Source organism: Aythya ferina (assembly GCF_964211825.1).
Source record: "Aythya ferina genome assembly, chromosome: 5".
NCBI lineage: Eukaryota > Metazoa > Chordata > Aves > Anseriformes > Anatidae > Aythya > Aythya ferina.
Genome location: NC_140301.1, coordinates 850,133 through 864,181, shown reverse-complemented (window position 1 = coordinate 864,181; position 14,049 = coordinate 850,133). Strand labels below are relative to the sequence as shown.

Genomic DNA, 14,049 nt, shown 5'->3' with positions numbered 1-14,049 from the left:
GGGGAGAAAATGCTTCTGAAACACTTGTTACACTAAAATAATAACTTTCAGCATAACTTGTACTTTTCCCATCTTCAGAATGTGTTTCAGTAAGCTATCATTAATACTTCAACTTGAAAATATATACATATATTTTTTTTCATTTTTTTTTTCTTTCTTTACCTTCCTTCCCTCCCCTACCTCCTTTCCCTTGTCGTTCCCAAGGGCAACAGCCATCCTGGCTTACTTACCCCAGGAACTTCTAGGTACTTCATGTTATGAATATTTTCATCAAGATGATATAGGACATCTTGCAGAATGTCATAGACAAGGTACAATTATGAATAATTCAGTAAAGAAATTTTGTATAAATAATGTGAATAGTTTTGATTTAAGAGAACTATGCAAACTGTAAAAGATTTGGGTATCTTTGTAAATGCTTTAGTTGAGATCATTGTTCTGTATGTGCCAAATGTCTTAGACTTCCACGGATTTATTTGTGAATATTTAAGGCTCACATTGGGTAAGGGGGTTGACTACAGAAATAACATTTTTCTCCAGGGATGAGAGGGAGGAATTAACTGAATTGAGTTTTCTGTGATATTGCTCATATAATCATGCTGCCTCTTCCACACAAAGTTACTTTCTGTCTGGTTTTAGTTTTGCAGACAAGAGAAAAAATTACAACTAATTGCTATAAGTTTAAAATAAAAGATGGGTCTTTTATTACATTGAGGAGTCGCTGGTTCAGTTTCATGAACCCTTGGACCAAAGAAGTAGAATACATCGTCTCAACAAATACAGTTGTTTCGTAAGTATTTCTCACTAAGTAGATTTATGTAAATACTGATTGTTTTGCACTGTTTTCAGGTGATATTTCACATGTATACATGCACGTGTTCTGTGTGGCAATAGGTGTCTTCTCCAAGTAACACCCTGGAGAAAAAAAGAAGAGCTGCATATGTGAGGGGAGGGAAATTAGTTTAATAATTGCAAGATGGGCTAAATAGTGTTTATTAAAGCTGGAAAAAATAAAAGTATTTTCTTTCACTGGGAAAACCAGGGGTGTTCATCTTTGTAGGGACTTAAGGGAGATGCATTTCTTTGCTTTGGAAGGAATTCCCCTCCACTTTTTTTTCCCCGTTTGACGATTTTGTACAGCTGCTGTGCCTTCACAGTGGAATTAACTTGCAGAGAAAATTGTCTTAAAGATGCTGTTTGGGTTCTGCATTGCATACTTCTGAGTTGTAACATAGTGTTTTATTTCTGTTGTTTATCTAGCCTTGGTGTCAGTCATAGTGCTTCTTTCACAGAGGTGATAGTGACTCACGAGCTACTTAAACCCTGAAGCATTCCATTGTGACACACTGGTAGAATGACTGTTCCACAGGCGTTTTTAGCACTGATTCTTCTAATTCTTGAAATCCACAGCACCAGCATTCTTGATAGTGGAGATGCGGCCTTTCCACAGCTTGCAGCTTCTCCACATAGCATGGACAGCATGCTTCAGGCTGGAGAAGGTAATTGCCAATCATTTCCTTGCAGTCCAGTAGTCATGCATAGTTAGCAGCACAGATTTGTTGAAGTCTTACACTTAGAATTTTGCTAACATCTTAAAGAATAATATGGCTTAGGGAAAAGAAGTGCTAATGCAGTTCTTGTCCTGTTGAACTTAAATACCAACTTTGTCTATAGCTGATCAAAGAGAGGTGGAAGAGCCAGATAAAAGAAATAAGTCTAGGGTTGAACGGGCAATTTAAAGGAAAAATGTTTGCCTTCCAGTTCTGTGGTCAGTGCCTATGACCACTCAGTGTGGCTGGATCATAAACATAGGTTAGCTGTTCAGCTTATAACCTCTGTTACCTTTGTTTGACTTTTTGTCAAGACATGAAGACTGACATCTAGTAATTGTCATGGGATTGCTACCATTGCTGAAGATGACTAAAATATCTTTTATAACAGGTGGTGTGCGACATAATGTGGAACGGAGCTTGATTTAATAACCAAGTGTTACTGGATCAGGATTGAATTGAGGAAGAGTAGGAGGATGCAATTATAGCCCATGAATGAAGGACTGGGGAGGAAAGATGATGATAGTACTTATACTTTCCAGAACTGGGAACCATTGCTTTTAGAGACTTTGCTTACTAGATACTACTTTTATCAGCTATGCACTTACAGCCATAGAACAAGGATATTGTGCTTGTCTGGAATTACTTCTTAAATTGTATACAAATGCTTAGCAAAACAGTGCAAAACTTCAGCAGACTTGTTTTTTTTAGTTATCTCTCTTCTGAAAAATGAGGTTCAGTAAGTGAACTATTGAGGAGGAATGGTAGCAAAGCATGGAGCAGTTAGCAGTGTGGTAGGAAGAGAGGCTGCTATGTTGGTATGAGGGCTAGTAATCAAATTTGGAATTATGGCAGTAATACAGTATACAGGCCTTTCGAGAATGGAAAAAATATAAAACAAACCATTCTAAACTTAATTCTTGCCACAATACTAACTTTGAGATGAAACCAGACATAGAGTATTGTTATACTGACAGTTCTTGTCCCCAGAAAAATAAAGTTGATTGAGTAAAGCTTAATTTCAAGTGGTTCTGGTTCTGCTAAGGATTTGATGAGCTTTTAAGTGAACCTTCTTGCCTCCTGATGGGTCAGAGCTTTAAAAAGATACTGAAGGTTGCTGTTGTTAAGTATAAATTTCTAAAAGATGACAATTATCTGTTATGCATAAACAATACTTTGTGGCTTTCTTCCCCTTTCAGAATGGCATCTTTTCTTTACTATGCCTTGGAATAGATCAGGCTCCTTCCTATCTACCTCTTAAGTATTGTGCAAGCATAAAGAAACAATGAACTTCTAACTGTTCAGACCTCACTTTTTCCCCCCTTCTTAGATACTTGCAGTTACCTGCAGAGGCTTAATTTATGTTCATCAGGTGACTCAGATCTATTCTGTATTGTCTGTGGTGGCAAGTTCTTAACACAAAGCAAAAAATAAACATGGCTGGAGATGAGCCTATTCAGCTACAGAATAAAGCAGCTGTGATGAGCTATTCTTTACTATGTCTGGACTAGAGGTACTACCAGGTGCTTGAAACAGCCAGATTTGTATAGGTGTACCAGAATAGGTGTACCTAGATGTCTAAGATAGACAGCATAGCTCAAAGTCAGAGCTTTCCATATATTTAAGGATACTCAACAGTTATTGCAATTGAAAGTAAATAAAGCTTAGGTAGTTCTGACAAGCTGTGGGACCTTTGCATGCCTAAATACTAATGCTATTTGGAATACAGGTGCAAACTTTTATCTCACTTCAGAAACCTACTTGTTTTAGGTGGCCCAAAAAGGACCCATCCTACTGTCCCTGGCATTCCAGGTGGAACAAGAGCTGGGGCAGGAAAAATAGGGAGGATGATTGCTGAAGAGATCATGGAGATTCACAGGTGAGAGAAAATGGTATGAAGAAATAAGAAAATCAGCATTGTTCTTTAAAAGGAAGTAAGGAGGTTTTTCTTCAAACTAAATACATACTGATACAATTGCATTGTATAAGTAGACATCTACAGCTACCTATACAGGATATCTGAGGCTGTTTTCATTTTATTACAAGACACCTGGTTATTTCTAGTCCTTTGGCAGCTGTTAACTATTTTCAAAGCTGCATTCTGTTCAGCTTTCCCAGGGGAACTCTGCCAAGGATGAAATTCCCAAGTCTAATTGCTTTTCTTTGTAATTATCCCACCTTCATTTAGTCTGGGAATTTGTCAGTTCTATAATGAATACATTATTTATTAATAAAAACATATATACATATATTAACTATTTCACATGTCCAGCATACTTCTGTAGCAGTAGCCCATTTAATGAGTCTAGGGGAGTGGAACTGAGCTCACATTAGTTTCTATCACTGATAGAAACTGAAGTGTAACACACAAAAATTAGGTTTTCCTCAGTATCCAACACTTTTCCCGTGTTCCATCTCTGTGAAGGCTGTACAGGAACAAGTAAGGGAGAAGGAGGGTAGCATGAGAAACAGCTTAAGTTTGTAGACTGAGCAAGCTGGGCCACTTATCCACAGACTTTATCTAGCTGCAAATAAAAATTTACTGCTGCTGATTTGAATAATGTTGAAAATTGAAGAAACTAAAAATGAAGTGCATGCTTTTAAACACTGTATGCCTGATATTAAGATTGGCGTTTGAAACTCTGAGTCTCTGGAACCTAAGTCTCAAAGCCCCTGGTAGATTCATTCCGTGTTACCCATACAATAGGATAAGAGGATCATCACCGTCCAGCTGTGGTTCAAGTCCACTGAACATTACCAGCACACCACCACCTGATACATCCTCCCCAGGAAACAAGAAGGTAAGAACAATCTGTACAGTCTTGTAGCAGTAGTGACACACAAATCGTGTTATAGAATTATGGTGTTGAACTTTTAACTGCTTGGCTGAAAAAGTTTGACAGCAGGTCAAAGTATTCTTGGAGAGGGTGGGAGGAAAATCCTGTTACAGTAGTCTGTGAAGTGCAGAGACCAACAGTTCTTAAGCACTGACAGCTTTGGAAATCCACATGCTCTTTACTTTTTAAAAAACAAACAAAAAACAAACAAACAGAAAAAAAAAAACCAACACAGAAGTAGGGAAACGGCTCTCTTCATGTCTCTTGATCCTCCACTCTTTCACACCACATACTGGTGAACAATGGAATTGCTATCATTTGAGCACTGATGATGCTCAAATGAATTTCAAGTTATACTGTACTGCTGTAGCACAAAATATGACACTTAGATACTTCACTGTGTACTGACATTTTATTTTTAAATCAATTCTATGTATCGTGCCGCCTTCTAAGATCGCTTAAGTAGCGTTCAAATACCATTGCTAACACTTAAATGCAGCCAGTACAAGTGCTTTGGAGGTTAAGTCATCTAGTAAATTGCTACTTATAGATGCCATATTCAAAGCTGGAAGAGCACTTTTCCAAAGCCTTATTCTGTGCATTCACACACTGCTTCAGATTTAACTTTTTTTTTTTTTCCCAGAAATTGTGATGACTATACATAAGAATTGCTTGACTGGAGCATATAATTGACACTAAATATTTCCATTTCTGGCCTTGTACTTGAAAATAAAACTTGAAGTTGGAACAAACTGAGTTGTGGTTCTAGGAACAATCATTCATGCTCCTTCTGCCCAAGAATAAGTCACCATCACATATAGCAGGCTACTGCAACATAATGGAATAATGGAAAATACACGTAGATATATGGTATTTCTTATAGTATGCTCCCTCAATATTTTGCCTTAGAATACTTAGTTTTCTATAAAGAACACACATTCCAGATGATGCTGCCCTCAGAAGGAAGCTCAAAACTACACCCTTTCTAGTGTATGCCTATCCAAGCTGTTCAAAACTACAGTTCAGGTATTCCTTTACTATTTGTTTAAAAAGCCCAGGGAAGGCACTTTTGCCTGGTGTGAGCTCTGGTGTACATGGTAGTGCTGTGCTGCTCTGCACCAAAAAAATTAAGACTTTAAAATCCAGGAGCAATATTCAGCTCATGCAGTCTCCCTCTACCTAGGAGGATTGTACTCTTAAAACTGAGAATCTTAATTGGCAATATGCACTGTATTTGTAAATTCAAAAACATTCTGTAGTTAGCTGTGATTACTCTTACTTGTAGATGGAATATTTACAATGATAATGCCCAGAAATCCTTTCAGGACTTTTTCTGGCAGTTTTTCAGAAGTTTAGCATGTAGTGCTGACTTCCCCCCACCAGAAAGGAACAGATCTACTGTCTGATAAGTTTGTAGACAATACAGAGGAAGGTAGTTCCTAGTTTACAATTAGTCTGATTAGCCTTTAGGTGCGAGTTGTTTTCTTTTTTCTTTCAGGAAATCCATCCTTCCTATATTAAAAATCCTAATCTGAAACAGTTGAGACTTAATGCAACATTTCATGCTGTTTTATGGTTTCTGTTTTCTCAGATCCTGAATGGTGGCACTCCAGACATTTCTTCAGCCGGGTTACTATCTGGGCAAATCCAAGACAGCTCTGGTTACCCATATTCTGACAACTCCTCTATTCTTGGTAAGTGAAGTCATACACAAATGCACCCAAGTATCAGCTAACTACACAGACAACTGTAACAACATGATGGCTGTTAGAGATGGCCTGTTTTTTACCAGCTGCAGTACATACCCTACCACTTTGTTCACCTTAAGGGGGTAGCTACAAGGAGTATCCTGGCACTGTGCTTTGCTAGCTTACTTTGTATTATCATTTTTGAAGCAGCAGTTGGATACCTTTCTTTTCTTGCTGACCTGGTATGAATTAGCTGAATGCCTGACCTGCTTTTTCTGAGTACTTTTACATAACTAGAGATGAGAAGGAAGGCTCACGGGCCTGGTCTGATCATACCTGAGAAGTGACCTAACCTTTGTGCTCTGATGTGCGGGTGTCAGTTGTATCCCTGAAACTCTGCTTATCAAACATGTTAATACTCCCCACATAGTTGAGCCTGGTCAGGTATTGTACTTCAAGTCATATGGCAAGTGACTGTAGCAGGTGCACACAAAACAACTTTTGACAACTTACTGCCTTTATATTTACAGGGGAGAACTCGCATATAGGCATTGACATGATTGACAACGATCAAGGATCAAGCAGCCCTAGCAATGATGAAGCAGCAATGGCAGTAATCATGAGCCTTCTTGAAGCAGATGCAGGTCTTGGTGGCCCTGTGGATTTTAGTGATTTGCCATGGCCCTTGTAAGTGGTGCACCTTGCTTCAACATCCAAATATCAAAGTGCATTTATTGGTGGAGTTCTACAGTCTGTGAAGCTTGTTGGATTGAGAAGCTTTTATGTATGAATTTCATAAAAGCCATATCAGAATGCAATTCATTCTACCACATGTAACTTCAGACAAAGTGGAATAACCCACTACAGTGTTGTGTTGATTTGGTTAGCTGTGTATAGCTTGCAATACCTGTATATTTTGGATTTTGTTGTTTGATTTTTTTTTTAAATCACTGTGCAACTCACTGGGATGAGTGGTAGCTTTTATATGCAAATGACCATTTCAGATGTATGGTGTGTTTTTACACTGCAAAACAGTCCCCATGTGGATATTTCTTATACTAATTGTACCATAAAGCTGTTTATTCTTTCTTGTAAGAATCCTTTACTATAAATATTGTTGAAGTGTAATGTACTAGACAGTTCAATATTTTTAAAATAAATGTTTCCTTTGTTCTAAGATGGAGCATTTACTTTGATAAATAAATTTGATAGAACCCTGCTGAAGATGCATGCTAGCAGCAGTTGCCTATTTATCAATTCTTTAGCTTTGGAGGAAAAAGGTAAGAAAAACAATGCCTTACATACACTTACAGCATTTTTATCACTATGATAAATTTTACAGAGAAGCTATTACTTGTCAATTACTATTTCAACTAAGAGAAAAACTTAAGAATAAGGTGAATTAAGACAGTCTGATAGTGCAACAGATTTCTTTTTAATTTTAGGTAATACCTGTTTTTCACTAAGGTGGTTAATATTAAGTGATCTCCAACCACCCTGAGGGAAAAAAAGCACTTCCAAAACTCCTCTGTATACATAATCTCATTCACAGATAATTCAAACCCATTAAAATAATGGAAATTTTATTTGCATGAAAAACTTGTTTACAATCATCAATAAATGAAGAATGAACCATTTGCATTTTCCTATTTCATGACACTTACGAAAAATTTAGTAAATAAATATTTGTGAACATATTAAGGTAAGGCAAAATTTAAGATAAAGCCCCTATCCCTCGTTCACAGCTTTTGACCATGGCTCACACTGCAAACAAGTGAAAAAAATTCACTGAAGAACAAGATGTTACATGGGTAATTGAATCATGTCCTCAATCCAAAAACCCAATGGTAAGTAGTTTTGTGCTCAGCCATATACAATAACTTTAAAAGGGTCAATCTATTCAGAGCAAAACTATTTACAATTAATACTTTTGATAGAAGCACTTTGTTAGTATTGTGCAATACTTTTTATAAAAATGGCTTGAAATTCCATTTATCAACCATTTGTAAAGTGCTACTATCAATTCCAATTCTGCATGCTAACCCCAGTGTAACAATACTGAAGTACACTAGCCACCAGTATCCCATTGTTTTCAATGGGCTTAAGAGTGAGGACAGTCCAGTGTACAAATAACCAATGTCACAAATCTACTGGTAAACAAATACATGTATGTAACTAACTCCTGGATGTTTTAATCTGTACTCTCTCAAAAACAATCAGATACTCCACCTGGACTTCTAAAAGGTCCATACTGCAATATCCTAAACACTGTTACACAATGGAGAAAACTGGAATTGCAGTGTAATATGAATTGAGTACAGAGTCACTTTAAAGTAGCATGCTTTTGTTTTCATAACAGTCTAGATCAGAGGAGGGGGTTTTGTCCTTCAGTATCCATCTCACTGTTATTAGGTGGAGGATGAATAGGCAGAATATCCAACTCATCTACTTGGGGGGTAGGATGCATTACCACAAGCTGGTCCTGGGGTATATCTGCTGCCGCTGCTGCTAAATTTGTGATAGATTTGCTTTTCACACACTGAAAGTCAACATGCCGACTCTTTCCTTCCTCCTTCTCCCATGACATCCGTATAAATGGCCTTTGGACGTAGTTGTAAATCACCTCTGGCCTTCCACCTGGTCGCTTTTTCACTTTCTCTTTGTATGTAGGGTAACCTACAATACAGAGTACAGCATAAGTTAACGTTTCCTGTACTGTCTAGTTCAGGGTTTTCTTTCACACTCACAAAAAGCAGTATGTGGAAACAATGAAAGTTAGCAGTTGTTACTATCAGCATCCTGCATGGAAACATTCAATTGTGTTGTTCTTAATGTTATCTAAGCAGGGACAACATAGAGACAGAGGCTAAAATACCACAGAAACTGTAACGAAAGAGATTAATGCTATTGATAATGTCGATGTTGTCATAAAACAACTCTCCAAATTTTACAGGCAATGCCAGTTGATTTTTCCTTGGACCAGAAGTGTCAATCTGTTTTTAATATACTAATCTGGAAAGCAAGAAACAAGACCTCAAAGGTAGAGAGCAGTGTTGCTCTGATCAGTGGTTTAAATTTGCAAGCAGAATCTTAGCACTTTCATCTCACATTCAGCCCAGTTCCTGCAGTTCAGAAAATACAGAGTTTTAAACCAATTAACAATTCTGGTTATGCTATGTTCATTCATGTCATCTCTCCCTCCCTGCCCTAAGTAATTTTCATTACTAGGAAGTTGCGTATTACTGTGGGGTACTAGCATTACAATTTAGTTAAATAGTTGCTCTTCATCTAAAATAAAAAAAAAAAAGCCAGCAGAAATAAGCTGGTGTTAGCCAGTGTTACAGACAAAAACAGATCTTGTTTAGTTTAATGGCATGTCAGTCTGAAGGCTTGCACTCTGTTCAGCTGAACTTATTTTTAAGGATTGCAAGCTGTTAAAGCATTTGCTTTTGGTTGGCAAGTTACAAATGTAACCATGACAACTTGGTAAGTGAATGCAAAAAATCCTTCAAATTACAAACACTGGATTTTTAAATATTTGGGCCAACAATCATGAAGAAAATGAAATACAGAGCAACCCAGTTGTTATATTCACAATAAAAATCTAAGACAACTAACTGTAGTTGTTTTTTGCAAGGCCAAAGCTGAAACTTTACAGATCAGCATCCTGAATTTACAGGACTTTTATTTCAGATTAGTATTTCTTTGCACCTTAGTGATCCGTTTGATAGGTTTGTATTTCCTGAAAACATCTACCTACAACTTAATTTTTTTCATTTCAAGCCCTGAAAAAAGCACCAGGCCAAGAACAGAACAAAGCTGTAAAAATGCACCGTGACTCAAAGTACAGTAAGAACAGAGAACATTCTGCATGAAAAATAAAGGGAAAAAGACATTAAATGCAGCTGTAAGACAGGAGAAACCACCTAAGTTACTCTGTAAGCAGTCTAGCAGATAAATAAATATTACAGGCTCATGACTGATCTGCAATCAGGTTTTCCAGCTGGACCAGTTGTTTATTAGGTACCACTCCCCCAGCCAATATATCATCTAACTTCAATATGAAAGATGAATCACTGTTTCTTTAACTATACAGATGATCATCAGGTAAATACAACAAACCTGCTTCCCAAAGAGTTAGTTTGTATGCAATACTTTTCTTACCTTCAATGCCCAGTCGTATCTTCTTGAGTCCTCTTTCTTTCAAAACAGATTTGGCCACATCTCTATTTTCAATGTATTTGAAGAATCGATACAACTTCGTGCTGTAAATAACTAAAAATATATTTTAATTAGGAATAATTGTATTAAAAGATTATATTTCTAATCCTACAAACAACAAGATCTCATTGTCCTGCTCTACTCGTGTAATTCTATTTCAGAATGAAGGGGAGAGACTTAAAAACTCCTTAAAATATCCAAAACAGAAATCAGAGAAAAGTAGCCAAAGGCACTGTGAAACTTGTTGGTTTTGTGTTTTATGTTTTTCCCCCTATTAATTTATCCTGTTTCATACACTTTTTTTTTTTGCTGGATTTAGGAATATAATAAGACAATTCACCAACCACATTGTATACTCTATACTCTCAGGCCCCTCCACAGAAAAGGACTTCTCCCCCAACCCCCCCAAGATGGAATTCCTGCAGACATTTTAGTTGGGCTGCACATTTTAGGTGGGGCTATAGGTTAGCATCCTCCATACAGCTTAAAAGAGACTTCTAGAAAGATCTTAAGCTATCCGAGTACTAAGGGTACTTCAAGCTCCTACATTCCCCTCAAAACTGAATTTTGAGTTTTCACATTGAAGAGATTTCTAGCAGCAAGGACACCATACATCCAGGGAAGAAAACACAGTTCACAGTGCTTTAACTGATCTATAGATGTAATTCTTACACTTCAAAATATTGACACCCCTCCCCCACCCCCCCAGTTGCTCTCACACAATGACTCCTACCCATCTTTCTGAGAACTTTCTGAAAAAGTATTTCTTTCTCCCCTCATTGACTGGTATTAAAAGTTATCTCCTCTTTTTAATTAGACTTGAACATAGCATGCAACATATGCTTGAACAAAGGAAAAAAGTAAGAAAGCTTTTGTGAAGCATTAAGGATTTTGTAAAGACTTTGCTAACAGTGCTTATGTGTAAATAAGTTGAATGAGCACGTTGACTACTACTACCATAGAGGTGGCTCGGTGGAAACAGTGAAAATAAGCTTACTTTGTGAATACTCCTCTCCCATTTGTGGAGGATACTCTTCATCCCAGTCAACAACATCATCATCTGTCAGCACAACAATGTGGCACTCCCTCTCACCACTTTGGGCACTGGCTACCATTAATGGGAGAATCATTTCCTCTAGATAAAACTCAAATTGTTTGCGAGCACCATCATTTGACAATTCATGCATGAGAGCACCTGGAACAAAATTTTAAATAGCAGACATTTTAAAGATCGGTAAAGAAATGAAGGCAGGAGCAAGGAACACAGCAGTTCTGTTTACTGTGTATTATTGACTGCAGACATCTGTAAAGACACTGTTAGTTTATTAGTTTGTGTAAGATCAGAACTTTTTGAAATTTTTACCAGAAGTTCAAACTGATAGGATTATCCTGCAGATAGTAACATTCTGTTGGGTAAACACTGGCATGACTTCACATAGACCTCCTTAATGTTTTCACTACCACTAAACATTTGATAATTGTATGCAAGACTCTTGGGCTTCGTAAAAGGAAACACTATTTCAGCCAGTTGTTAAGGAGGAGCACATGCAACCCACTTTTTGTAAGAATTAGCTTAAAACTAAAGCCTCTCAAAATCCTCCTAGTATCGCCTGTGAAATCCTTCTAAGGGCAAGGTGCACTGAATGTGACTCAGCAGCCAACACAACGTGAGGTTGCATGTTATCACTGGGCACTACACAAATAACACAAGATCCCAGGAACCAAAGACACACCAGTTCATTTTAAACATTGGCCAAAGCTTTGCCTGTGTTCAGGAAGAAACAAGCTGGACAGTTGCTACATGCTCAGATGAGCCTTACATCATCAGCAAAGCTGTAGTTAAGCTAGCAACGCAGCTTAATTCTCATAAGCAAGGAGGTAAGTAACTTACCCTCTCTTCTGCAAAAAGATACTACTTAACATTACTGTATTTGTACTGCAAATTAATCAAAGAAGTTTAAACTTGTTAACCTTCCATACCACCCACCATAACAGAAAAATATTTCAATATCTGATATCCAAATATCTAAACCATTATTCTTCACAAGCTAGCTGCACATCCATCACCTTTAGAGCCCTATTATGTAAGAGAGATAATAGGATGTATCTTGCTCATGTAGTATCAGACATGTTCCTTACTTTACTAAAGGATACAATTCAGAATTAATCCATGTTTAGTCTTAAGTCTAAACATGTAAGTCTTTTTTTTTTTTTTTTTTTTATAAGTTCCATACTTACTGAGATCTCTGCATTTAATGGTACTATACTCAAAAGAGATACAGAGATAGTCACATGCTTCTCTCAATTCAGGAATTGATATCCCATCAGGACAGCGTATCACTCCAGTCTTGTAGTAATCCTGAAGTCATGCAGCAAACAAGCAAGCACAAATCACTTAAACATCTACTGACAAATACATTTCAGCCTCAAAAAACAAATTATTTCTCCACAATAAAGCCCCGTGAAAAGAAACATACAACTTAATGAATATTATTGTCCTCAAATTCATCAAGTTACTCAGATAGTTGCTTTCAGAGCAGTAAGCTGTGGTTAAAGCAATTGTTTAAGCAAAAACTATTAATAGAAATCATTTTGGTGCACGTATGATGATTTTTATATATATATACTTCACTCAGCTGTTGCTATTCTACTTCCACTGACGAAGCAGTATAGCATCTCTATTTCTTTACGTAGACATGTAATATGTAAGGGCACATTTTCTTCTGAGACTGAAGTTTGCTTTTCTCCTGTGGCCTGCAGTAAGTTAACTTTCGGTATTGTATTTTAGCTAATTTTATCACAAGAAGGAATGAATAGAATACATCTGAACTAGGTGAACTAGATGCATAGAAGGTAAATAGATTTCTGACAGTCTGTATTTTTTTAAATTGTTTTTATGTATTCACCCTGGCTGTCACATGCATGTAACTAAAAAACCTAAGAGTGTTTTCATGTCAAACAACTTCCCCCTCTTGAGAACAATACATAAAGTGTTTGTTCCATCCAATAAGTCCAGATACGTAAGTAAGACTAAATCAAGAACTTACATTTCTTAATACTTACAGTGCTTGTGCTAACAATACTTTTAGTACCTGCCTTTTTTCACTCCATAAAAACTCACCAGAATAGCACGAAACACGGTAGACCCAATTCCTTCAGCAACTTCATACTCTCCTTTTTCATTAGGACGTGTGAAATTATGTTCTCTGCCTGATCCAAACATCCTGATCAAAAATAAGTAGTCAGTTATGTTACTATGTCTTGCCTTTGCTATGCTTTTTTTTTTTTGTGAATCTGTGAAGCTATACATCAGAAACTGCACTCAAAAAGCAAGGAATAAAACCAGCCTATTTATGTACATACAGTTTGGCTTGTAATTAGCAAGACTACTAGAAAATAGAAAGCTCAGTGGAATTCTGGAAGGACTAGCTTTCTTCAGCATTAACTTGCCAATATCATTTGATCATAAGATTAGTCAGACCAAGCCACTTCCTGACAGTTCCAGAGGCTGTGGGAGAAACCCCAAAAAAGCCTTTGTCCATTTGTGGTAGGTGTTGCAGTAGACCAGACTCTGTTGTGGAATTCTATTTAAAAACACCTAAAGTAGTTTAAGAAATAGAACCAAGTGTTCAAGCACATGCAACTCACTACAGTTTAATTTAAGGTATTTAGTTAATTCCAAACTTAAAAATAACATTCTGATAGAAGATGAACAAATAGATAAAACAAATTCACTTTTTTCACTTAATGATT

The 14,049-nt window shown here is 36.9% G+C and overlaps 2 protein-coding genes across 17 annotated transcripts in view; one reads left to right on the top strand and one right to left on the bottom strand.

The window, feature by feature from the left end:
- BMAL1 (basic helix-loop-helix ARNT like 1) overlaps positions 1–7,252 on the top strand; it is a 47,552-nt gene extending 40,300 nt beyond the window's left edge. For all 14 annotated transcript variants that reach the window (XM_084519798.1, XM_084519800.1, XM_084519790.1 and 11 more), the window contains 7 exons: positions 205–311; positions 640–790; positions 1,411–1,499; positions 3,321–3,429; positions 4,258–4,351; positions 5,979–6,081; positions 6,606–7,252. In XM_084519798.1, the coding sequence (XP_084375924.1) occupies positions 205–311; positions 640–790; positions 1,411–1,499; positions 3,321–3,429; positions 4,258–4,351; positions 5,979–6,081; positions 6,606–6,766 (814 nt within the window). In that variant the 3' untranslated portion in view covers positions 6,767–7,252. The remainder of the gene's footprint in view (positions 1–204; positions 312–639; positions 791–1,410; positions 1,500–3,320; positions 3,430–4,257; positions 4,352–5,978; positions 6,082–6,605) is intronic.
- A 389-nt stretch (positions 7,253–7,641) lies between these two features.
- The window catches only part of BTBD10 (BTB domain containing 10), a 29,462-nt gene continuing 23,054 nt past the window's right edge, over positions 7,642–14,049 (bottom strand). For all 3 annotated transcript variants that reach the window (XM_084519840.1, XM_084519841.1, XM_084519839.1), the window contains 5 exons: positions 13,418–13,520; positions 12,535–12,655; positions 11,294–11,491; positions 10,240–10,350; positions 7,642–8,751 (listed from right to left, as the gene is read on the bottom strand). In XM_084519840.1, coding sequence (XP_084375966.1) covers positions 8,441–8,751; positions 10,240–10,350; positions 11,294–11,491; positions 12,535–12,655; positions 13,418–13,520 — 844 coding nt within the window. In that variant the 3' untranslated portion in view covers positions 7,642–8,440. The remainder of the gene's footprint in view (positions 8,752–10,239; positions 10,351–11,293; positions 11,492–12,534; positions 12,656–13,417; positions 13,521–14,049) is intronic.